Source organism: Panulirus ornatus, chromosome 40 (genome assembly GCF_036320965.1).
Source record: "Panulirus ornatus isolate Po-2019 chromosome 40, ASM3632096v1, whole genome shotgun sequence".
Taxonomy (NCBI): Eukaryota; Metazoa; Arthropoda; class Malacostraca; order Decapoda; family Palinuridae; genus Panulirus; species Panulirus ornatus.
Window position 1 is genome coordinate 15,787,251 of NC_092263.1, and position 26,625 is coordinate 15,813,875.

At 45.4% G+C, this 26,625-nt stretch overlaps 2 protein-coding genes across 2 annotated transcripts in view; one reads left to right on the forward strand and one right to left on the reverse strand.

The window, feature by feature from the left end:
* Window positions 1–440: 440 nt before the first annotated feature.
* LOC139761519 (QRFP-like peptide receptor) overlaps window positions 441–26,625 on the reverse strand; it is a 96,707-nt gene continuing 70,522 nt past the window's right edge. The window contains exons 8-11 of the mRNA XM_071685785.1: window positions 8,622–8,779; window positions 6,422–6,562; window positions 5,481–5,540; window positions 441–3,042 (exon numbers count right to left, since the gene is read on the reverse strand). Of these exons, the coding sequence (XP_071541886.1) occupies window positions 2,967–3,042; window positions 5,481–5,540; window positions 6,422–6,562; window positions 8,622–8,779 (435 nt within the window). The 3' untranslated portion in view covers window positions 441–2,966. The remainder of the gene's footprint in view (window positions 3,043–5,480; window positions 5,541–6,421; window positions 6,563–8,621; window positions 8,780–26,625) is intronic.
* Window positions 10,376–26,625, forward strand: part of LOC139761473 (QRFP-like peptide receptor) — a 193,032-nt gene continuing 176,782 nt past the window's right edge. The window contains exon 1 of the mRNA XM_071685706.1: window positions 10,376–10,549. The gene's annotated coding sequence lies outside the window, so the exon portion shown is untranslated. The remainder of the gene's footprint in view (window positions 10,550–26,625) is intronic.

The following is a 26,625-nucleotide window of genomic DNA, read 5'->3' on the forward strand; positions in this document are numbered from 1 at the left end:
ACCAGAATGTGAACGATGGAAACAAGCACGTGAGCCCCTCAAGGAAGAGTGAGTACCCTGCCCAACAACATACCGAAAAGTTTAACAAGTTTTCTGATATTATCACTTGTACGAATTCCACAAATATAGTATAAACATTTTCTTTGTTGTTCTCAAGGATTCCGTGAGCGGAGGTTAATACCTGGACGTGGAAATGTCCAGGTGTCAGTACTGTTCCTAATGTTTAAGGTGTGGTTACCTTCGTGCAGCCTCTGTACTCACCGTATTTGCTTGCCAGAGTCGTTCCCTCTGGCTGGGACAATAGTGGAAGGTCTTTGTTTATTTTCTGATTAGTTAAAAATGAATTCTTCCTTTTCTTTCTTGATAATCTTTGATGAAGGTTGTGTTCTGTCCAATAATCTAAGTTCAAAGGTACAAAATAAAACAACAGATTACAGCTGACAACATTTTTTTATTTTTTACAGTACAGACAAGGCTGTGGAGGACCGCACTTGAGACAAAAGTCTGTGACACAGACACAAACCATCAGACAGACGCCCTGTAGCAAGGTTATTGTGCTTTCATTCTCATTAAGTCTTACGTTCATCATTGCGTGATAAAAGCTTATCAGGTTTTTGGCAACCGATCTTTCCTGTACCACACTGTGGACTGGTTACAGCGATACAGCTGCTGTGTACAGGCTTCTGTACCATACTAGGGAGAGACTACAGTGCCCAGCTGCTGGCTGTCGTCTTTTCAACTGTATCAAGAACAGGTCACAGCAACCACATGCTGGGGACAACGTGGTTCTCTGTCAACTCTCCCTCTTGTACCCTCACATTCTCCCTTCCCTTACCCTCACCGTAACATGATGCCTCACCTCACACCCGCCACTCTGTAGATGACCCTCCCTCAACCCCTCCATCCTTGTTCCCTTCATCCGTTCTTTCCTCCTCTCACATTCCCTCTCCTCCACAATCCCTGCTCCCTGCACATATCCTCCCACCTCTCTCCTTAATACCTGGCCTCCCTCCACCGTGCTCTGCTCGGCTCCCCAGGGCGCCATAAGATGCTTATTAGATATCCATATCATGATAAACCTTACGAGTGGGAGGGCCTGCCCCCCGGAGTGTCGGGCCTGACAACGTCCGACATATATGCTACATACAGCAGCGGGTGAGGCGAGTATCGTGGTCACACTGCGCCACATGTGTTACATATCTCACAAATCAAGATTGATAAGAATTGTATCAATCTATTACGCAAGCAGTTCTCGTCTTATCAGTTTATATTGTCCACAGTTTTCCTCTTATCAGTTTATATTGGACCACCTTGTGTCTGGCCTGGGGTTAACACCATGAGGTTCTTCATTGTCATACATGACCAATATTGTAAACATAGAGTTGCCATCTCTCCGTGAAGATCACAGCATCCTTATCTGCTGATAAAGATGCGGTTCTTCTCATTAAAAGTCGTGTTTTTATCTTATTGGAAAATATACTTTTTTTTTCCTCACTGCTCGAGTGTCAGCCCTCACCTGCCAGAACACTTGTTCAGGGTAATGTATCACCTCCACCACAAGAAGCACTTGTCAGCACATCTATTCTCTGTTTGAACACACACACGTATGAAAAACGTCTCAACATTCACCCGAAAGCGTTAGTGTAGCAACATTCACTTATAAGTAAGTGTGTACGCAAAAAATACTTGTAAAAATTGGTCAGTTATTGTTATGGCTATGATACGCAGGCGTCCACAAGACGACTACTGATGGTGAGGAGTGAGGTGTGGTGGAGTCAGACCAGGACACACACACACACACACACACACACACACACACGCCAGCAGCAGATGAGATAGCCAGGGGGCAGCAGGTCACCAGCAGCAGGGACCTGCTTATACAAGCAGGAGGAGCAGAAGGCCAGTAAGATGCAGAGCAGCAGTAGGCATCGTAGTTAGCGTTACTGACCATGAATCATGATTCGAATCATGGCCGCAGCGGTCGGCCCACGCCCAAGCTAGGTGTTCATACTTCCCCCGGGTTACTCGATAAGTGGGTACCAGACATGGACTATGGTGTGTGTGTGTGTGTGTGTGTGTGTGTGTGTGTGTGTAGATACATAGGAGTAAAGACATGGTATATATATATACAAGGTTAAGAGACGGGAACAACACTAGTGTAAGACTCTCCCCGCAACACACATACAGTAATCAAAAGGTTAGCAGAGTATCAGTGGCAGTACACGTGTTGAGGGTAGACAGCCTTGAGCTGGTGGGTACCATATGCCCGGATGTACACACCTGGATGCACACACCAGGATGTACACACCAGGATGTACATAGCAGGATGTACATAGCAGGATGTACACACCAGGATGTACACACCAGGATGTACATAGCAGGATGTACATAGCACGATGTACACACCAGGATGTACACAACAGTTCCTTGCTTCCCATTGTACCCGCACCATGAGGATATACATCTTATACATATGTGAGCTGATATATGTACATTTATCTATCCATCTATTGTTAATTTGTTAGTGTTTAATACATCATTAGTGGTAGTGACTGACTCATTTGTGACACATGTCATCCCAGAGGTGAAGTTTTCACATCAATTGTATAAACTGACACAACAGCACTGGCCAGAGTGGTACCAGATCCGCCCTCAGGCAGGCTCTGGTGGCCACACACACACACACACACACACACACACACACACACACACACATACACACACACACACACACACACACACACACACACACACACACACACACACAGAGCGGTGGAGCATCTTCCCCCGGGACGTTCCACCGCGCTGTTCACCTTGGTAGATGAACAAAGTGAACAAGGTGAATATGTTTTCTTCATCCTTTACCCCCAGTTGAACATGTTCAACTTATGGGTAGAGGACTGTGCCTCCGTGACGCACCGGCGTCAGGCTCCGCCACAGTCCGAGGTGTAGAGTCAGTGAGGACTCTACATGTGGCAGGACTCGCCATCCAGCTTACTGATGTCCTCTGGTGACGTGTGTCCCCTCCGGCCGTACTCTGTCCTGGGAAAGCATGAAATATGGGAGTTAAGACCACTTCAGTCAACGTACAGAATAATGACAATGATATGTATATGTGAGAGAGAGAGTGTGTGTGTGTGTGTATGTGTGTGACTCTGAATGTATGTGTGTCAATATGTATCTACACTTACATATACCGACGTGGTCCACTGAGGTGACACTGGAGTGGAGCGTGGTGGTCAACTGTACACATGTGGAGATACTAACGTTGCCCTCAGTGTCCTCAGGGTCAGTACCTACTGTCCTCAGGGTCAGTACCTACTGTCCTCAGGGTCAGTACCTACTGTCCTCAGGGTCAGTACCTACTGTCCTCAGGGTCAGTACCTACTGTCCTCAGGGTCAGTACCTACTGTCCTCAGGGTCAGTACCTACTGTCCTCAGGGTCAGTACCTACTGTCCTCAGGGTCAGTACCTACTGTCCTCAGGGTCAGTACCTACTGTCCTCAGGGTCAGTACCTACTGTCCTCAGGGTCTGTAGCTTCAGGCGTCACACCATCGTTGGTTCCTCTCACTAAATGCACCATGCAACACGCCGTGACGTCATGGCTCCAGCATCGTCATATCATATTGATAATGAGATCTTATGTGTTGACCTTATCGTTATGAAGTGTCGTAACTGAACTAAATGATTTCTTTTAACATCAAACAATTTTTCTTCCTCATTCATAAGCTGGAGATGCTGTTAGTTTGGTCAGACGATGTGTGTTGTAGTACCTGGGGGCACACGTATTACTTCTATTGATATGTATGATCAGAGGTCAGTTAACCCCACTGTAGCTCATGCTGCGTGTCAAGGACAAAGTTAGTTTTTCAAACGTGTTATAAGGATCTGCTGGGCTGGTGTGTTCATCTACACGTTTGTCGGCATTAGAGTCTGCCTCTGTGAACATGGCCCTTCTCCTAACACAGGTCCTGCAGTTGAAATCACAACTAGTCACAACTATGACGAACGACAACAAAAGTTATATGGATTGTAAACAATACGGTTGGTGGGAGATGCGAGTCAGACAAACATGGTACAGCTGCGTCCGCCAGTATGGTGTGGGAGAGGCAGCGCTGGTACACCCATGATGTACTCCTGTGTGGGTGTTGAGGGTGGGAAGTGCTGTGCTGGTGTGTGCTCCTAATTCTCAACTGATGGTTACAATTTGCCGTTGACAGCCTTAATGACCCTAGCAGTCGTTAGACCTAAAGCCCATATAACCAATCATCCAACAAGGAATTTCTTTATAATGAAGTTACTAGGCACTGTCTTGCCTATATCCCCGCCATGTTACTCACTGGGAGTCTGACGATATCTCTTGCTTCTGTGTTCATTCATCGGTCCTTTTGTCTGTGCCTCCATTCCTCATCTGTGTGTCTGTCTCCCTGTCTGTGTGTCTGTCCCACTGTCTGGGTTTTCCCTTCTGTCTGTATATCTGTCTCTGGTTGGGTGAACTCCTGAAATATGAATGACGACAGATACAACCTTGTCATGGACGTCGCTGGTAACCCATCCTGGACCTGTTGTGTGTTTTGGGGGTCAGTAAGTCAAAGGTCAAAACGACATCTTCGTTAGCCACCAGATGTGGGCGATGGTGGAGCGAGATGTGTGAGTCTTGGTATGATCGTAGAACTTTCTATTACAGGTGATTCCACAAACCTTCTCCAACACTCCTCCAACTTTTCGTCATCATTATCTGACTGATCTCCAACACTTCTGCAACAGTTATAAGATCTCTGCAACATATTCCAATGCATCATCCTCAGCAAATTTTCTGCAAATATTCAAACTCTAATATTTTTCTGCATGACACGTCTAGCTCTGCAGATATCAACATATTTTCACTACACTTCTAACTTATTTCCACCACTTTTCCCGTATATCCCAGAATACCTCCAAAACTCCAGCACACTGCCAACATATCAACAACGTTTTATCAACAGTTTCCAACAAAATTCCATCAAATCAGAAAACCATTAACTAGTCCTTCCCTGACACGAGTAAACATATTATCAGGGAGAGAAAGATTTCTCATTTTTTTATTAAAAGCAAAACTAAGTCATCAAGTATTTAGATAATTGAATAATTAATTAATGAATCTCATTAAAACTAACGAGATTCATATAGAATGGGCTAAACAAGGCAGAGAATTAAACAGAAAATCTTATGAATGATTTAACAGATGAGAAGCGAGAAATGCAGGCGCTTGATCAAGCCTGCAACACAGGGAAAATATTATCAAATCTCTGTAAAATTTACGTGTCAGAAAATGAAAATGATAGAAAATGCAAAGCGGTATGGTAGCTATGGAAAATAAAAGAAAGAAAATAACGATGAAAAAAAAGATAAAAGATGACCAGGCATAATAGAGAAAACAGGATGTGGAATTTTAGAAAAAAAGAAAAAGAAAACTGGTTGTGTGTTGCGCACGTCTCACCTCGCCCTTTTGTCGGCAGTTGTTGTGGTGGTTCTGGTGGTGCCGTTTCTTGAGACGGTTCTGCAGGGAAGACGGGACTGAGGATGAGTCACACTGAGGCAGGTTAATGCTCAGGTTGGTGCTGAGGTTACTCACTTAAGTTAGTTAGTTCTGGATAGATGAGTCTTGAGGTCTGGAGGACGGGATGAGCTGGGAAGAAGTGATGAGAATGGTAGCCTACTTACTGAGGTAGCTGAGTGCTAGGTAGCTGAGTGCTAGGGTAGCTGAGTGCTGAGGTTGGGAGGAGTTGCTGAGGTAAACGCTGATAGGCAGATGAATATGGTGACTTGGGTAAAAGATTAGATTACTGAGTGCTGAAATATGCAGATAAAGTGATGTGTTAAATAATGGAGTAGATAAATGTCAGGTAAGTATAATGAGGTAGATAAATAGTGAGGTAGGTACATACTATCATGGGTAAACAGTGAAAAAGGTACACAGGTGTTGTCTTAGGTAAATGCTGTGTTAGGTAAGGGCAAGTGCTGAGAGCAGTGAGCAGTGAGGAACACTGGTGCTGAGGGAAGCAGATAATGAGAAAGTTAGTCACTGGGTTTGGTGAATATGAAAGGTAAACAAACACTGATTAGAGAGAGCGGAAGGTAAGCGCTGAGGTAGATAAGTATTAAGGTAGTAAGCTTAGATGTAGCCAAAATAAGCCTAAGTATAGAGAAGGTAAGCTTGGGCGTCGGGGAAGATTTACGCTTTTTCTGGGGGAGGGGACGATCCTGTCTGACAATATATGATAAGATATAGATATTTTGGCACTGTTCAACAGTGTTGTTAGATAAAGTATGAGATATCTTCCCCATTGTAAATGACGTTTGGTGATGAATATGACTGAGAGAGAGAGAGAGAGAGAGAGAGAGAGAGAGAGAGAGAGAGAGAGAGAGAGAGAGTCTCACCTGTTGGACACTGGCTTGAGTGTGTGTGACTGTGATAGGGACGGGTGTGTGTTGTCCTTGCTGGTGAAGGAGCAGAGCGCCCGTTTGAAGCCCTTGCGGAAGTTCTTGGACATGAAGCCATACACCACTGGGTTCATGCAGCTGGGAACACAGGCAAGATAGCCACTGTAAACCCTATTTTGTTGACGAAATCTAGTTTGCAACCTAAACCATTGTGACATTACATTTACACAGTGGAAGTTCATCTCTGGAACTAACAGATATTTTTCCCTATATTAGATATGATATACAAAGACATACCTGCTGAACAAGTGTAAATACAAGGATAAAGATGTATATCATAAAGGGAGGAGCATATCCTCAGCATACGTTGCTCCTGAAAGCAAAAGTTGATTGTATATCGAGCATCAGCGTAAGACAGAGGGCCATGCAGAGAGTGGCACCAGTGGTGAGCTACGTGCCAGGCAGACGCTCCTCCATGAGGGAGATCTTCTCTGGAATGTGAACTCCAATAAACCTTTCATGACTGGACGATGTGACATCTGGAAAACCAGGGATGAAAAATAATGATGAAATGTGTCTTCATTGTGAGAACTGAAGGTCATACGAGGAACACTTTCCTGATACAGACGAATCTCTTGAGTTTACAACACGTCTCTCAGAATCAGTGGTTTGTAACCCTCCGGCATATCATGGATATTCGCTTGTGAGATTTCCCGTGGGTGAGTCTCTGTTTCCCGTGGGTGAGTCCCTGTTTCCCGTGGGGTGTGTCCCTCTTTCATGTGGGTACAATAAATCAACATTAAAGTTTCTGGTGTTTGACAATATATCTTTTTCACCCGCCCTGAATCTCCACAACTTTCACCAAGCGAACAATCCAGACGAAATCTATTTCATCTGTTATATTGCTGTAGCCAGGCACAGCCAGCGCCTGGCATAGCCCTCTCCCTGGTATTATTATTGGATGTGAAATTTGATCTTTTAAAATTCTATGTCTTTTTGAAATCGTATGTTTTAATCTCCTTTATGAGAGCTTCGCCGAGACTGACTCGACGCGTCCAACTCTGTTACGACGGAGGGAGGTACCGACTACGATATATAGATGTTGATGAATAAAATGTTCAATTCTCGTTGAAAAAGATCCACTAAATGATCAAATCTCAGATCGTGAGCTCCAGGTGTTGTAGGGTCACAGTGCAACATCCCGTCTCATGTAAGGGTCACTGTGATGACCTTTCCGGTGTCTCGTGAACCAGAAATGTTCTCTATATCAACATTCACAAGAAGCTCCTCTGACACGTTCAAAATATATTAGAAAAAACTTGTGTTTTTCTAAGTATTTCACACACACAATCTGATCCACACTTCCTTTATCACACCTGAAACCAAGTTGTTCCTTCCCCAGCTGATGCTCCGTGCATGTCACTATTGTTAGATAAAGATGCTAACAATTCCTTAAGTAGCGATGCCAAGTTCAGATCTATTGGCCTTCAGAAGTGCAGAAACCGCTCGTATATAGCTCGGGTAATCAGACCATCAAAGAGACACACGTCAACCTCCACAAGGGTGATGGAAGCTTTCTATCTTTTCATCAGACGGGCGGCACCTGAGTGGCTTCTCTCTCTAATAAACGACATTAAATCTAAATCGAACGGAATAAAAGAGCATCAGTCGCCTGGTAAAGATGATAGTCACCTGTTGTGTAGCAGAAGCCATTCCAATATAGTTTTAAATGAGATCCTTTGTGAGTTCACAAAATCTCCTATATCATAAGCCACAAGCAGGTATAATCAAACCTCTATTGTGAAAACAATGTGATGGGAAATCTTACCATAATCCAGTTTTGAACACGGGAAGAAATATTTCCGGGGAACAGTTTCATTAACTCTGACATAAGAATAATCAGAGCATTCTTTCTGTAAACACAATTGTTTACACACAACAGCTCCGAATGCATTTAACAAGAACATATCTCTACACTAACTGTGAACCTATGAGAAATGCTCCTTACGAGATGACATGTCAAGTTTTCAAAGGTTTATTTAGATACATGTTCTTAGTACATATGCCATATTGAACCTCAATGTTTTCTCCTCATCTCTCATTCCTTCCTCATGTTCGTGGAGGTAAGAGGGAAGGATAATGCAGAGAGACAGACATGAAGAGGACAGTGGGTTGGAGACAGCAGCGCTAAACTCACCTGTTGAAGTAAGAGAGTAGGTCCAGGACGATCTTGGCGTTCTTGGTGCGCACGTCCACGTCTGGGATGAAGTTGAGGGCCTGCAGCACGTTCAGGATGAGGAGCGGACCCCAGCACACGATGAACAGCGCCACCACCACGATCAACATGGGCACCACCTGCCAACACCATCAGCCATACATTGTCATCTAGCATCACGCCCTGTCTACTACCGTCACACCTCGTCTACTACCGTCACACCCTGTCCACTACCGTAATACCCTGTCTGCTACCGTCACACCCCGTCTACTACCGTCGCACCTCACCAACTACCTTCACACCCTGTCAACACCAGCCACAGCAACATTAGGCTGCCTCTCTTGCATCAAGAAGGCCAGGGTCTCGCACAGTTTCATCACAGGAAAACTTAGTATGTTTGTTAATTTATCACTTTTCCATTTTCTTTCTCCTGCTTACAGAGAGAGGTGGGAGGGGCAGTGCCGTCTGCTTTACTCTCCTGTTTCTGCCATTATGTTTGGCTTAGTTTAAGTATACAGCTTCCTAATGAACCGTCAGGTGTACTAGTATCTGTCCGTCCCAGCTAATTTCACGTACTCTCACGTACACTATGATCTCTGAACTTCTTTCGTATATGTTGCATATCTTAATCTTCCTAATACCATTGAACTAAGTCGCTAAACCAAGTCTTGTTGACACTTAGTTTCGCACAAACAATAATTTAGGTAACGTGACTTGTCATTATATTATCCTATGTTTACAGATCCTAACACAATCATCCTAGGTCCAGCATGTCATTACGGTCCTCAGTCTCGCCATCACAACTGGATATGTGTTCAACATACATGAAAAAGTGTATAATTAATACAAGAATGAGAGAGATAAAGAGAGAAACAGACAGACGGACTGACTGAGTAAGAAACATAGTATGTATGAGAGAGAGATTAGCGTCTGGTCTATGAGTAATGACGTGTCTCGCTCACATTAGCAAGAAAATAAGCTGACGTTGACACAAACTCGGGTTACTCTCGAGCCTCGTGTGGTTTTAAATGCCTAAAGAACATTCATCTTCACACTAACACTCAGCCCACGGCTCAGGATGCCTCAGCCTCTCTCTCTCTCTCTCTCTGTCTCTCTCTCTCTCTCTCTCTCTCTCTCTCTCTCTCTCTCTCTCTCTCTCTAGACGTATGATTGTCTCTACATTCATAATGCTCCCCCCCTCCCTGTACCACGAGACGCACCAGGTATAGCCTCCAGGCCTGGTGAACCATCTGTACATGTCTCTAGTTATCATAACTGAGTCATTTACTATGCGCGCGTCTGACGGCTTCATAATAACTCATGTAGATACGTTCACGACTCCCGTCTCTCCTCCAGCTGTGAGGGACGCGTTGCCACCACCACAACCCACGCACACCCACCCACCAGACGCATCACGCCGCAAGACGCAGATTGGGAAGACGCACCATTTCCACGACGCATGTTAGGAGACGCATTATTCCCCCATGTCGCATGATGGGAACGCAGTATTCCCTAGGACGCATGGTGGGAGCCACGTCATAGTACGACGCAGTGATCATGTGTGACGCAACCTCTTGCGCATTTCGTTTGTTATCTGTTTTCTTCATTGCAAAATTGATAATATTCACCAACCTGCGTCATCATATAACCTAAGATATATTACAGTGGTTCTGGCGTAATGACCAATTAGTCGTCAACAACCATTAAACGTGATGATATACAGTCGATTTCAGGGAGTTCAGTTCTGAGGAAGTGTGTGTGGGTGGCGGGCGGGGAGACAAGTGGTTGTGGACAAATCATGTCAGTGTGATGTGTTGAAGGAGAGGTTATCTTGGAACGGTCTCCAGCAGAAGTTCTCTTACTTATATCTGGACTCGTGAATTCACCCACTGGAGGCTCCTGAAGGCAAGGTAAATGATGATAATGCTAAGGTGTAGACAGTAAGGGCACCACGTATCCCTTCTTGTGCTAAATTAAGTGTGAAAGGTTAGGACAAGCGGGTCATTTGTTCACGCAGTGTCGGGGTAGAGGTGTTGTAAGTAGGGTGTTCAGTTGATTTATGATGTTGATGGTGGGGAAGAAAGCTCGTTACAACGTCAGTGACATTTATTCAAGACACTTCAAGTCCCTCGAGCAAGGAATCATGAATTAACGATACGAACAACAGAGACTAATGGTAGCTAGGTCGTTATATGCAGCTGTCATTTACGAAACTTTTCAAATAATTTGTGACGGATGATTATGGACAATATAAGTGATGATAATCTTTCAGTAAACACCTCCGTAGACAAACACAAGGTGAGAGAACTCCTCCAGCCCCGGAGCTCACATGAGACAAGACAAAAGACGGCCGTGAACCGTAATACTCCCTCACACTGGCTTGGCCAGGCCTGACTTGTGAAGATTAACTACTTATTCTGTAAGAGTTTTGGATGGTGGGCTCTGGTCCGAGTGGGGAATCATATGTCATTCTTACTGTTGTGTTTCTCTGTCATGTTTAATGTTTGCTACAAGTTCTCAGGAAGATCTTAAGACACATGCAGAGGGTAAGCGGTGTGGCGGAGTTCGCTTCTCGTCTCTCGCCTGGTCGACCTTGAGAGTGTGGAACATTTTCTCATTGTAATGTAGCGCTTTGTGTGTACTGAGCGTGGCAACGCTGAGCCCAGCACACTATGACTGGTCTCTCGGGTTCGCTGTATGCCAGGCTCAACCACCTCTGATCACCTAGACTTCAGGTTACAATATCTTTCCCAAATCTTGGTCAGGTGGGAAGGTATCTTTAAATCTATAGATACATAAGTTACCCAAATTTTTTAGATACTTTTAGTGATTCAATAATCAGGTTACGGTACGGGCATGTATGGGCTGAGGTCGTCATGCTGTCCCAGCCCGAGGCTTGGAGAAGCAAGCAGCCTTCCTCTTGAACACACTGTATCGCTACTGACTCCGGATCCTGTTTTTTCGTTTCGAATCTTATGATTCATAGGTTCACCTGCTTTTCATCAAGGACCTGGTAAACACTGTCTTTATCCTGATATTCATAAGAAATCGTCATTAAGATAAATCACAAGTACTTAACAAGCAGACATCAGTGTTTAAACACAAAGACCACAGGAGTGTACGAAGTAGTGGAGAGTCTCTGTTTGGTTAGAGAGACCATTTGAGCTAAGATCTGTTATGTACATATGCACACGTATATGTGTCGAGATATTCTTGTTTTCTTAATGGGTTTCTGTGATATATATGTATAATCATATGTAACATTAGGTGAAAAACAGAGAAATGAATTTCATTTTTCTTAGTAATTAATGAAGTTATTGAAGATGTAAAATGAAAGTCTTCTATGATTTTAAGATCTATCTCAAAAAATGCAACATTAGAATAAACAAGTTTCCAGGATAAAACTGGTATGAAAGATGAAAAAAAAAGATTGTGTGACCTTTGTTGTGGTGATGACACTGGGGCACCACCAACTGGTTTTCTATTTTGGTCAGAAGTGCAGGCAACCTGGTGATGCTTTCCACGTGGACGCTCGTGAATGGAGGCTACCACGCATCACTTGAACTACGGTTGATGTGGTTGGCCCGGTGCTGTGGTTGACGTGGTTGGCTGTGGTGCTGAGGTTGAAGTGGCTGGCCCCCGGTGCTGTGGTTGGCTGTGGAGATCAGTCATAACCTGTACCTTACGTGGAAACAAATTTCTAACCCAACGCTTTACAACGTCCCGAAAGCTTCTTATTCCGGGGTTCAGCCTGGTGTTGCCTCCGCTTCAGCTGGTGTGAGGATTTCTGACCCGTAAAAAGATTAAGATTTGCCTGGACGAAAGGTCTTCTCCGCTCCATATTGATAAGTCAGTGTGGGGGGAAACACGTCGTCTTGATTCTAATTCTTAAACTCTCTCTGGGGATAATCCAAGAGGGATAATTCCCCCAGAACCTTGAACCTCCTCCAACAACCCCCTAGACTTCCCCCAGAATCCCCTGTGCCTCTCCCCCCACCCTCCCCCAGAGGCCTGTGAACTTTCTCTCTTTCATCCTTTTGAAAGCGCAATCTCTCGGCCAGAGCCACGCTTGGGTGGCGTCGGAGAGACATGGTCTCCAGCCTCTGGTCAGGGCTGTTGTTGGGCCTGCCAGATGAGATGGACTGCTTCCAGGAAATCATAAACATACGAATTTTTGGCCAACATCCAGCATTTTGAGGATTCGTCTGTTTGCCCTAACTTTAACGAACACAGTTTCCCCTCTATTTCTCCAAGTCGTTTGTGAATACATCTTTCCTACGTGCATTCTCATAATTTCAAAACAGTTTTTGAGGCGAAAGGGAGTCATAGGGTGGCGAAGGGGACGAAGGTTCTGGGAGAGCTGATGAATGTGTGGAAAGAAAAGACATTATCTGGGACGGCAAAAATATGTGTGCTTGAAAGAATAGTAGTCCCTACAACATTATATGGTTGCGAGGCGTGGGCTATAGATAGAGTTGTGCGGGGGAGGGTGAATGTGTTGGAAATGAAACATTTGAGGACAGTATGTGGTGTGAGGTGGTTTGATCGAGTAAGTAATGAAAGGGTAAGAGAGATGTGTGGTAATAAAAAGAGTGTGGTGGAGAGAGATGAAGAGGACGTGTGAAAGGGTTTGGACATATGGAGAGAATGAGTGAGGAAAGGTTGATCAAGAGGATATATGTGTTAGAAGTGAAGGGAACAAGGAGAAGCGGGATGGAACGATAGAGCGGAAAAGATTTCCAGTGATCGAGGTATAAACATGCAGTAGGGTGAAAGGCGTGCACGGGATAAAGTGAATTGGAACGATGTGGTATACTGGGGTCGATGTAATGTCAGTAGACTGAGCCAGGGTATGTGAAGTGTCTGGGGGTTAAACAATGGTTAGGTCTGTAGGGCCTGGGTGTGGATAGGAAGCTGTGGTTTCAGTGCATTACACATGACAGCAAGAGAATTGATGTGAGCGGATACAGCCTTTCCTGGTCTGTTCCTGTTCCTCCCTCGCTAACGTGCGACGCGAGAATCAAGTTTGAAAAACTTTGTATATATGCACTTGTACTGTACATACTTTTCATTATAGGAGACTCACGTTATGGACGAGAGACCTCAGTCAGGCGAAGCATCTTGGGAAAGGTAATGCTGGAAAAAGAAATAGAGCGAAAGAAGTATTCTGAGAAATTCCATAAAATTCCTTAAGGATGATAATGGATTTAAGCTGGGTGGTCTGCACGTCCTCCACTGCGTCTTCCCCTCTTGTGCAGGTCCTCATACAGTACTAGTCTCCGTACTCGTGAAGATTATGTTCTGAGGAAGTGTCACAGTCCTTGTTGATGGCTGATGACTCAGGGTGAGCCAGATGAAGCATATTCATGTCTTCACATGTGTCTGACAGTGGTGTATACATACACTATTCCCAAAACGTGTCAACGCAGTTTTAACAATGACTTCATAACCTAAGCACATCAGATCTTGGTTGTTTGTTTATATACGTACACAGGTGGAGCAAGTGTTGCTTCTTCCAATATATTGGTTAAATGTTGGTCTTTCATAAAGGGGGATCAGAGTATACAACCTAAGCCATGTGTTCCACGGAGTGTGTTGCGTTGGTACTGCTGGGGTTATGAGTGCGCCGTTGGTAATGCTGGGGTTGTGAGTGCATCGTTAGTAATGCTGGGGTTGTGAGTGCGTCGCTGGTCATGCTGGGGTTGTGAGCGCGTCGCTGGTCATGCTGGGGTTGTCAGTGCATCGTTGGTAATGCTGGGGTTGTGAGCGCGTCGCTGGTCATGCTGGGGTTGTGAGCGCGTCGCTGGTCATGCTGGGGTTGTGAGTGCGTCGCTGGTCATGCTGGGGTTGTGAGCGCGTCGCTGGTCATGCTGGGGTTGTGAGTGCGTCGCTGGTCATGCTGGGGTTGTCAGTGCATCGTTGGTAATGCTGGGGTTGTGAGCGCGTCGCTGGTCATGCTGGGGTTGTGAGCGCGTCGCTGGTCATGCTGGGGTTGTCAGTGCATCGTTGGTAATGCTGGGGTTGTGAGCGCGTCGCTGGTCATGCTGGGGTTGTGAGCGCGTCGCTGGTCATGCTGGGGTTGTCAGTGCATCGTTGGTAATGCTGGGGTTGTGAGCGCGTCGCTGGTCATGCTGGGGTTGTGAGCGCGTCGCTGGTCATGCTGGGGTTGTGAGCGCGTCGCTGGTCATGCTGGGGTTGTGAGCGCGTCGCTGGTCATGCTGGGGTTGTGAGTGCGTCGCTGGTCATGCTGGGGTTGTGAGTGCGTCGCTGGTCATGCTGGGGTTGTGAGCGCGTCGCTGGTCATGCTGGGGTTGTGAGTGCGTCGCTGGTCATGCTGGGGTTGTGAGCGCGTCGCTGGTCATGCTGGGGTTGTGAGCGCGTCGCTGGTCATGCTGGGGTTGTGAGCGCGTCGCTGGTCATGCTGGGGTTGTGAGTGCGTCGCTGGTCATGCTGGGGTTGTGAGTGCGTCGCTGGTCATGCTGGGGTTGTGAGCGCGTCGCTGGTCATGCTGGGGTTGTGAGTGCGTCGCTGGTCATGCTGGGGTTGTGAGCGCGTCGCTGGTCATGCTGGGGTTGTGAGCGCGTCGCTGGTCATGCTGGGGTTGTGAGCGCGTCGCTGGTCATGCTGGGGTTGTGAGTGCATCGTTGGTAATGCTGGGGTTGTGAGCGCGTCGCTGGTCATGCTGGGGTTGTGAGTGCGTCGCTGGTCATGCTGGGGTTGTGAGCGCGTCGTTGGTCATGCTGGGGTTGTGAGCGCGTCGCTGGTCATGCTGGGGTTGTGAGTGCATCGTTGGTAATGCTGGGGTTGTGAGCGCGTCGCTGGTCATGCTGGGGTTGTGAGCGCGTCGCTGGTCATGCTGGGGTTGTGAGCGCGTCGCTGGTCATGCTGGGGTTGTGAGTGCGTCGCTGGTCATGCTGGGGTTGTGAGTGCATCGTTGGTCATGCTGGGGTTGTGAGTGCGTCGCTGGTCATGCTGGGGTTGTGAGCGCGTCGTTGGTCATGCTGGGGTTGTGAGTGCATCGTTGGTCATGCTGGGGTTGTGAGTGCGTCGGTGTTCATTCAGGAGAAATGAAGATGTTTTCCCGCTGGAGTTAAAAGTTGTCATGATAGACCCATTTCTCGACGTATAGATGAACAGTAGCTAAACGCACTGGGGTAAGAGAGAGAGAGAGAGAGAGAGAGAGAGAGAGAGAGAGAGAGAGAGAGAGAGAGAGAGATTAATCTCCCGACACACTAGCTTCTTATCTCCGGGTCAAGAGATGTTCTATGACGTGGAAACCATCCCTTGCCACAGTGGCTTATTCTCAATGCCTCGGGGTTACAGGGTCAGCCCAGCTCCCTCAGGTTATAAATAAACTAAATGTTCCTTAACACAAAAGTTGGTCGAACATTCTGGTTAGAGATGATGCCGTCGCCTTGTGAGATACTGTACCTCTGAGTACTGAAGATCTTAGTCATACTTTCCTTCTCCTTTTCCTCTTCCTTCCTCCTCCTCCTCCTCCTCTTCCTCCTCCTCCTCCTCCTGCCTCATGCAGGTGTGTGCGAGGACCTTTTACCTTATTCCTTTAGAATTTTGAGACATTCTTTGAAGTAATTTCCGTTGGTGAGGGACGACAGAAGAGAGATCTCCTCCAACATGAAAAGCATTTTTGTCCTCTGATAATCAGGCCAACGTGAAGCTGCCATGTGTACTACTCACGTTCTTGCACATGGCTGCTTCCCCGAGCACACAGGCAAGTAGAGAACCCGCACACTGGAGGGGAGGGGTGGCATACATGATGGACGGAAGATGATCAAGACTCCTGACGTTGAATCAAAAGGTCAGGAACCCTCAAGACGAGTTCTTAACATGAGACGTGGTAGAAAAATAACAACATCAAGAAACTCTTTGACGACTCACATGTTTACATCCCAGTGTTGGTAACTGTACGAGGAAAGGTATGAAAAATGGGATGTAGACACCTGAAGTTATTACTGAACCAGATTACTGGCTTTTAGGATGTGGCTGAAGCTTGAAGTGTCCTCAGTCTTAATCTAGTTCATCCATCAGGAACTCACACTTCTCACCCTATCTTGTGTTTTACATCACCTTACTTCACATTTACTCCCTCAGTCTCCTCTCCCTCACCCTACCCTCCATCACCCTACCCTCCCTCCCACTACCCTCCATCACCCTACCCTCCCTCACCCTACCCTCTTCCTCACTCTTTTCTCTCCCTTGATGTTACCTCGACTCACACTCCGCGTTCACTTCCCTACCTTAGTCAACCTACTCTCTCACATCTCACACTTCCTGCTGTTCGTCGTCTCTCGACCTGCCTCGACCTCCCTCCTCCCTCACCATCACCTCTGTGCCATCTATTTATCCCTCACTGTTCCTCCCTCTTGCTTCTCCTCGCTCCATCTGCCTAATGTGCTCCATAAACCTGGCGAGTTGAATACCCTCTCACCACTGGCAACGCTGCAGGGTGTTGCCTCTGATCCAGGCCGGGGCAAGATAGTGTCGCCATAGATGTTTCCAGCTGATGCACGATTCTGGCCCTTTTGTCTCACTATCATAAAGCTGAGATTGAGTCGACGAACGACTCACTTCCAGAACATACTTGTTTGATACAGACAGAGGCAACCACATGTGTGTGTGTGTGTGTGTGTGTGTGTGTGTGTGTGTGTGTGTGTGTGCACAGTAGCCTTAGCCAGGTACCCATTTTATAAACCACCCACTAGGAAAGGATGAACAGCTGGGTTGACTGTGGACCGACGACAGCGACTACGATTTGAAGGTACGTGGGTTCGACCTCGGGCTGCCCGTGAATGCGTTACGGTCAGCACCGCTGACTCGCCAGTTTACCTTTCGAGAATGTTTACACTAGTGAGAGCAGTGAGTGGGTCATGAATGGGAGGAGTTGTGGCAGCTTGTGGGCGCGAGAGAGGAGAGCAATACTTTACATACAGTAACGTTCAGCGTTCTTTGTGAACGTTCATGGTTCTTTGTGAACGTTCAGCGTTCTTTGTGAACGTTCATGGTTCTCTGTAAATGTTCAGCGTCTTTGTGAACGTTCAGGATTCTTTTTGAACGTTCAGCGTTCTTTTTGAACGTTCAGCGTTCTTTGTGAACGTTCAGCGTTCTTTGTGAACGTTCAGCGTTCTTTGTGGAGCTCATTCTTTGATGGATTCTGTAAAGGATTATCTTAATGATTCGCTAAAACAATATCGTAATTCATTTTCGTATTTGAAAGTATTTACGTAACATTTAATCTCCTCTTCTTGGGATAAAACTCTCCTCATGACAAAGGAAATTGAACACAGTTTGAACTTTGAAATTTCACCTGTATATATTTTCTCGAGAGTTTGTAAATAAAAGTTGAGAGTTTCAATACCCCGACCTTGGTCTTGCTTATATTCATCCGAGATCCTCACATCAAAGTGAGTCCAACCGTTATCAGAAGACCTTCAAAATAATGGAGCATCCCAGCGTCTCCGTCTATCAAAAAACTAGTTTAACTCGTCTGGGTTACTGAGGTCCAGGAATGTGGAGGTCGTCCTGTGTAGAAGAATATATGTTCACGTGGGAGACATGCCCATGGTTCAGTCCTGCTGTGTTGTGTTGTGTTCGGCTACGGAGAATTTGTGATGGTGCAGAATGCTGATCCTCACGTGGTGGACGCGCTACAGACGTTCTCCACTTGTACAGAACATTAGGGCTAGTCTTCCTTGTGATGGATGTATATATACGAGTTAAGAGACAGGGCAACATGAAAGGTAAACTCACACACACACACACACATACACACACACACACACACACACACACACCCACACGCCCACACGCCCATACACACACACACACACGCCCACACGCCCACACACACACACACACACGCCCACACACACCCACACGCCCACACACACACGCCCACACACACACACACACACACACACACACACACACACACACACACACACACACACACACCCACACACACACACACACACACACACGCCCACACACACACACACACACACACACACACACACACACACACACGCCCACACACACACACACGTATTGCTCCACGATCAGGAGGAGGATGAACACCTTGTAAGTCTCGAGGTCAGCTGCCACAGGAGACTGAATCATTTTTCCATTGACGTCGCTCGTAATCTCAGAAGCTCTTCATTAAGCTAGGGTGAAGTCGGGTTCCTGACGAGGAGGAGGAGGAGGAGGAGGAGAGAGGAGGAGGAGGAGGGGAGGAAGGGAGAGCGAGCCAGGATGAACTCAATACATATACCTTAACTATAAGTGGAAGTGTTGCACTATGAAGGGAAATAGTGGTAATCTCCCTCACACTAATGTCTCTTTTTCCACGACCTTCGATCAGTAGTGCATCTTACAACTTCCATCCCAGTACCTTTCCTTCCATCTTCCATCCCAGTCATCCATCAGTTGACTCTCCTACTGACACATCAACTTTCTCATGTCTCTCTCAGCAACTTCGATTTGATCCTCGTCAAAGACAGGTTCTCCAGTTCCCGAAGAAAAAATTAAATCAATTCTATCATTCCTGTTCTTCTCTTCTTACTTCTCTGTCACTTTAGCTCTTCTTTTCAATGTTCTACCTGACGCTTGGCCTCCATGTCAACCCTCGTCTGTAAACAGAACTTTATGAGTGAGAAGAAAAAATGCAAGTTTCTGACAGATCGAGTCGCCCCGCTACCTCCCTGTGAGGCTCAGTGTATAATTTTGCAAGCTTGAATTTAGTTTCAAATCTCTCTCTCTCTCTCTCTCTCTCTCTCTCTCTCTCTCTCTCTCTCTCTCTCTCTCTCTCTCTCTCTCTCTCTCTCTCATCACCTTATCTTTCTATGTACTTTCTTGTACTTTAGCGACGTGTTATATCTTTATTTCATCCTATATTTTTCTCAGTTTTGAGACACGTCGTGTTAACCTGCCCCAGGTGAGTGAGCCAGTCATGGTAGGTTAATCACACGTCCATAACCCAGGCATATCCGGGTTGACCCAGCTTATCAACGAACCCATCACGAATATTAAAAGCATGGTTCATCCTCCGGCAACACTAGCATAATTATCCTCAAGAGCACTTGTCCAGTTAGGTATATGTGGGGGGGGGGGGGTTAAAACACTGCAGCCGCTTAATGTTGAACCGGCAACTCCGATGTGCCATTTTTGTCTCATAGATGGCGCTGGCATCATGAACCACTGTTTATCTTGGTCGTCAATACATCACTGAGGAACCAACAAGGACTTGTAAAACGCCGAGGTATTCCGGGAGATACAGGGATCATTATCTCTTGTAAACAAGGCCTGCAGAAAACCAGATATGTATGTATATGTTCGGGAAATTTATGGTCATACTACTCAGAGGAGAATCAGTGTAACGTGTAAGAAGGTTTTAAAAACATTTTGATGACAGGTATTTGTATATAATAGAAAACGAAGCAGTGAACCTTCATCTGTAGTTAAGAAAGAAGATGAAAAAAAAAAGAAGATTGTGAGCAAATTACTTGTTTGTGAGTCCACTGGTTCCCGGGATTAGTGTGAGGCAGTAGGGCACAACAGAAGCTCAGCCAGGCGTGGAAAGTGGATATAACATTTTTCTTTTCACTTTGTTTATCGTCGGTCGCCGAGACGCGTACACACGTGCGTATGTGTACAGGTGAAGTGCTGGAGACAGGATGCACACAGCTGGCTACCTCATAATGAGTCTCTCTCTCTCTCTCTCTCTCTCTCTCTCTCTCTCTCTCTCTCTCTCTCTCTCTCTCTCTCTCTCTCTCTCTCTCTCTCTCTCTCTCTCTCTCTCTCTCTCTCTCTCTCTCATACATGCAAGAGCAGAGAAATAGCTTTACGGAACGTAATCTGCATATGTTACAAAACGAATGGAAAACATAGATTTTAGCTTTACTGTTTAATTGGTAAACAGTCTTTAACAGTTGCCACAAACGCCGTTGTCCACACTGACTAACAACCATGAGATCCATAAGAGTAAACTTAACAAAACCTGGCAACACTGTCTTACTTAATTAAAGATGACCAGTTTGGTTATCTTAACTCCTCCAGCCTAATGAGTTTCTCACGCAGCACATTTAGGGCATGTGAGCGAACCAAGTCTTCGCCATTTTTTTCTGTCAAGACGACGGTGTTAATGGGGTAGACATGGTTTAATAATGGGGTAGACATGGGTTTATAACGGGGTAGACATGGGTTTATAATAAGGTAGACTTAGGTTAATGATGGGGTAGATTTGGTTACTAAAGAGAGTAGACTTGGGTTTGTAATGGGGTAGACATGGGTTAATGATGGGGTAGACATGGGTTAATGATGGGGTAGACATGGGTTAATGATGGGGTAGACATGGGTTAATGATGGGGTAGACATGGGTTAATGATGTGGTAGACATGGGTTAATGATGGGGTAGACATGGGTTAATGATGGGGTAGACATGGGTTAATGATGGGGTAGACATGGGTTAATGTTGTGTTGTAGTTATGAAGAACAAGAGACAGTATCGTACTGTACATCAGGAGGTAGCATAATAAAGTTTATGATGAACTTGATACAGTTATATGATGGTAGTATATGGCTTGGTAGTGAACGTGATAAGGATCTATAATTAACGTAGTAAAGAACTTAACGTCATTAGACTTCATGATAAAGGCAATAAAACTTTAAGATGAATGTAATAAAGCTTTACAATGAAGGAAATATAGCTTTACTATGAACGTAATTATCAACCATAAATGAACGCATTAAGTTTCCTAAATGGACATGATTAAGTTTGATAAGGGACTTGATACAACGCCATAGTAAAGGTACGAAAACTTCACACGGAACATCACATGCTAAACGAAAGACAATCCCATAATGAACGTGGAAAAGCAAGTTTGTTTTGCAGATAGTTTGTGAAAGTAGCGAAGCGCATGATCATCTGAGGTTCAGGTGAGGCCGGCGGCCAGGACGACCACCGCCAAGGCTGAGTCATTCATTTACTTTATGAGAATGAAAGTACGACCCTTGAGCACAACGGTACGACCCTTGCGTACGAAGTCCTCGCTTTTAAGTCTCAAGTGTAAAGAGAGGACATCATATCCAAGGGTCGTATTATGGTACTCAAGGGTCAAACCGTCGTACTCAAGGGTCGGACTGTCGTGTTCAAGGGTCGTACCGTCGTACTCAAGGGTCGGACCGTCGTGTTCAAGGGTCGTACCGTCTTGCTCTACAGTCGTACCGTCGTTCTTAAGGAGTTAATGGACTGGATGATCCGGTGAGCAAATCTGTAATTGTTTGAGCATCCGCAACTCAGCCTGTCAGAGAGAGAGAGACAGAGAGAGACAGAGAGAGATACTAGACCTCGATAGGTCGACTGAGACTCATTCAGGTCGAGAACCCAAGCGGAGAAATACGAGTGAGTAGCAGGAACAAAGCACCAGTAACGTTATGGTGTTTTTTCTCGAGTCTACTCTGGTACACTGTGGATTATAACCCAGCAGAGAAGTTCTCTGAAAACAGGAGGTCAAGCCTGCGGTAGTCGAGGGTTGGGACGATTCTGCTGGGTCTCACACATGTGTAGTCACCCTTCCACACGGCAGTAAAAGCGTCCTCACGCGGGAGACGAGGTACTTGCCTTGTACAATCAGACTATCTTGTTCCTTTTCATGTCCTTTATCTCAAAGTAATTGTGGCAGATACGTTATCTATAGACGATAAAGGTAATGAGTAATGATGGTGACCATATCTTTTATTATCATGATTATGATTGAACTTGACATAGAGAATACATCATTCTACAATAATGGATTCATCTTGCTATGGGATTTTGGTCCACAGACAACTGTTGGGTAGTTCATAAAACGGTGAGCGCTCCTCAGATGTTATCATTACAGTGCCAAGAAAATACACCTACGGATCTTAACTGATATTGTCGAATATACCTGTCATTGCCTCCAGAAAACGTCCAATGACAACGTGGAAATAAATTGAATTATGTTTTTATCGGTAGTGAGGTGTAATGTTGAGAACTGAAGAGGCAATTGACGAACAGCCCCTCCCGGTGGTTAACGAGGAAGACGAACGAGACACAGTACATGTTGTCGACCACAGTGGGTGTGGTCCACGTACTCAGTCAGAGTGTGGCAGGATTTATGAATGTCCTAAACAACTGAAGGTGTTCATGATATCTCGTTTGGAGGATTTAGCATGGCGTTAAAGGGCTTAATGACCCTCACAATGGAAGGGTCTTGAGTCCAAAGAACCAACCCAGCCCTAGGGCTGTGGTGAACGAGGCTCTTCACAGTATAACTGTGCTGACTGACCTGCCAAGCTTCCCACACACGACACGAAGGTGATGACACTGCGTGTCTGGTCAGAGCTTAGTGAGTCACGAGGTTTGGATCATGTATATTGATTCATACTTTTGTGTTAAGGTTTCCAGTATACGTAAGTGGTTCAGAGGAACGTGTGCATTGTTCATCTAATTTCTCTCATCATTTGAGCACATTTTTGTAAGCTGTCTTTATCAGGAGAAATTCATGATTGTAGATAAAGTGAATATTCAGTTAAATACGTTACACGTATTTAATTCGGTGACTAAAACTAATAAGCATAACATCATAAAAGCAATCATAGTTTACAGTGACTTCAGCTTCACACAGATTTTCCATCCTTACGATATCTTGATAATGAAGAGGAATTTTCAAACTACTTTTTGCGATGGTATTTTGTGTTCGTCGGTTCTGCTGGTGGAATTGCAAATCCCAAAGCATTATCTCCTGTTAGAGATATTCATACTAGCGTTGATATTGTTATTCATATTTGTATATTGTTATTCAGGTATGTATCTACGTCCGGGTGAATATATATATCTATGTGTTCAAGCGAATGCTCACACACACACACACACACACACACACACACACACACACACACACACACACACACACACACACACGTAGCTGTGAACATGAGTCATTTGCATATGTATCAACTTGAAACATTAAGGATATTCTCTGCTGGATATGTAATTCAGATAAAGCATATACTACGCTAGGATAACAGTTTGGGTATAACTCCAGTTACAATGTAAATACAAAGTTCAGCGCCAAAGTTTCTGAAAATTATCGCATCATCGTGTGACTCTGTAGACTCCTTAAGGAAAACAATGACCCGTGAAGCCGTAGTTATGGAAATTAGGTAATGAATGAAAGGAACAGGAACTGTTGGCAGATATACACAGTCAACAGCTACAAGTATTTCCTCGGGTTGACGATCGTATGTTATCATGAGCCTCGGGATGTTATGATCGCTTGTTATAACCTCCTTGTTCAGTGTAGAGACGATAACACTTTATGTTTCCAAAACCTTAAACTGAGTTGTCCAGTGTGGTACTGTCAGCAGCCGCCCTGCTGATCACATGGTTACCATCTCCTGGTCAGGAGGACAAAGACCATTATAATGACCATCTCTGTGGTTGATCACCTAATTGTAGTTGTCTATATTTAAACTAAGATGTAGCAGGTTTCTACTGGCTGGACCCCCATCTCATAAACTTTACTATCATACAACTTTTAAAACTTTTACAAGCTGTCTAGATTTATAGTTTTATAACTCATATTCACCCACTTCTCCGCTAACCTATGTTGTGAAAGTATTTTCTTACGTCTTAACTAACAAACTTCTTGCATGACATTATGTATGGCCTCTGGTTGCTCCCTCCTTCCCTCTCGATCAAATGTTAGCTGATGATGTCATTCAAAAGTTGTTATAAAGTGACTTTTTACTTTGTGTTTGTGTGTGTGTGTGTGTGTGTGTGTGTGTGTGTGTGTGTGTGTGTGTGTGTGTGTCCTAAACTTAAATAGACATATATAATTATCCGATATTTCTGTATATTGTATACTGTAATCTTAATCATACAACCAATCAGGGTAACTAGTTAACCACTGACGTCAATAATACGTACAATCTAATTGGTCGTTTGGTCTAACTTCTTCGAAATTCAAAGATTTTTCAGAAACAAAAAAAAAATTTATACAAAATTTTCGTCTAACTCTTTTGAAAAAGACGAGGCGCTACATCGAGTCTTCACTCAGTCGTGCCAGAACCATCTGACACGTACAAATCTTGTGATTTCTTAACCTTTGACCTTAGTGCAGTGACCTCATGCTCAAGATTGTGGAGCACGACGACACCTGACGGAATGGAATCACGTCAGGGATTCTCTTACGGATCGTTGACCTTTGACCTTTCTGCTGTGTCATACAATTGGGTCTTTAAGTCTCGCAGTTGACTGTATTGCAAGAACCAGAGACGAGAAATGGCAGACATTCTCCATTCTGTTCAAAATCTTCCTCAGATACACCTGTGACATACTTGGATTTCGTATGACCTTGACCTGCGATCTTTAAGCGACAACCTTGACTGTAAATTCTATGCGAACGATTACCAGACACTAAGTACAGGAGGCTTGCCAATGCTAAGGGTCATTCAAACTCATATTGGACTTGCTGTGCGTCAGAGGGTATCTGTGTTTCTGTGATAATTGCTTATCCACACACTGGCTGTTATCGTCGGGAACAATTGCTATTCCTGCGGAGGAGAAGCTAAATTTTTCCGATAAACAAATTGAAAGATTTCTACCAGCTTGTGTACACAGTACAGGGACGAACACACTACAGTACACATGTCGAATGTTCTACCACCTACACCACCACACCTGACCTATGATGACCCGGCATGTATCATGTCTGTAGGTAATGCTCCAGTCAAAGCTGAGGGTTCTTAACAACACTAGATATTTAAGAATAGATAATAAAAACGGAAAAATAGAGTGCGAATTGCGAAGACACACAGCGAAGAGAGTAGAGGGAAAGATAGGTTTAATGTGAGTAATGAAACGACAACTGTCTAGCCAGACGATGTGTGTAGCTCGATGGTTTGGTGTTAATGAAACACATGATTAAACCAACGTTCAGGCAGGACACGGACGGTGTAAGACGGCTCCGGCACCACCTCAACACTACTAAGTCAGGAAGGCGGTGTTTCCCTGGACGGCTGCTGTCTCCAGCCAATGAAACGTGCTAGACTGTGTTATGGAAAGACAGGAATAAAAGAATCACAGGCTAGAATTTCCCTGTTGGGTCTTGATCAAAAGCCAGTCCTTCTTTAACTTTCACCTGAGCGAAACAAACGAAGTTTTACCTAGATTTACTGAGAAAAAAAAAAGAGAATCTTAACTTCCCTCCCTCCGTTCTCTCCTCTCTGAAGTGACCTGATTGAATATCCCCTTGTGCTCAGCTGGAGACGTCTAATACGATCTCTCTCTCTCTCTCTCTCTCTCTCTCTCTCTCTCTCTCTCTCTCTCTCTCTCTCTCTCTCTCTCTCTCTCTCTCTCTCTCTCTGCCTCTATCCTTCCTTCCTCTACCTCTCCCTCTACCTTTCCCTCCCCTCACGACAGGGTAATATATCACCTTTCCCTCAGTATGAAATCAGATGGACAAACATCACAGAGTAGATTAGGATCCAGGAGCCTTTGAAGGCGATCATGTTGTTGACTGGGGATATAAATCTGGCAAGTTGAAGCTAACATAACCTGATCACGTTTTGTGGCTGGGGAGGTAGGCCTGGGGTGTAGACCTGGGGAGGTAGAGGTCGGGAGTACACCTGGGGTGGTAGGCCTAGGGTGTAGACCTGGGGAGGTAGAGGTCGGGAGTACACCTGGGGTGGTAGGCCTGGGATGTAGACCTGGGGAGGTAGAGGTCGGGAGTACACCTGGGGTGGTAGGCCTGGGGTGTAGACCTGGGGAGGTAGAGGTCGGGAGTACACCTGGGGAGGTAGGCCTGGGGTGTAGACCTGGGGAGGTAGAGGTCGGGAGTACACCTGGGGAGGTAGGCCTGGGGTGTAGACCTGGGGAGGTAGAGGTCGGGAGTACACCTGGGGTGGTAGGCCTGGGGTGTAGACCTGGGGAGGTAGAGGTCGGGAG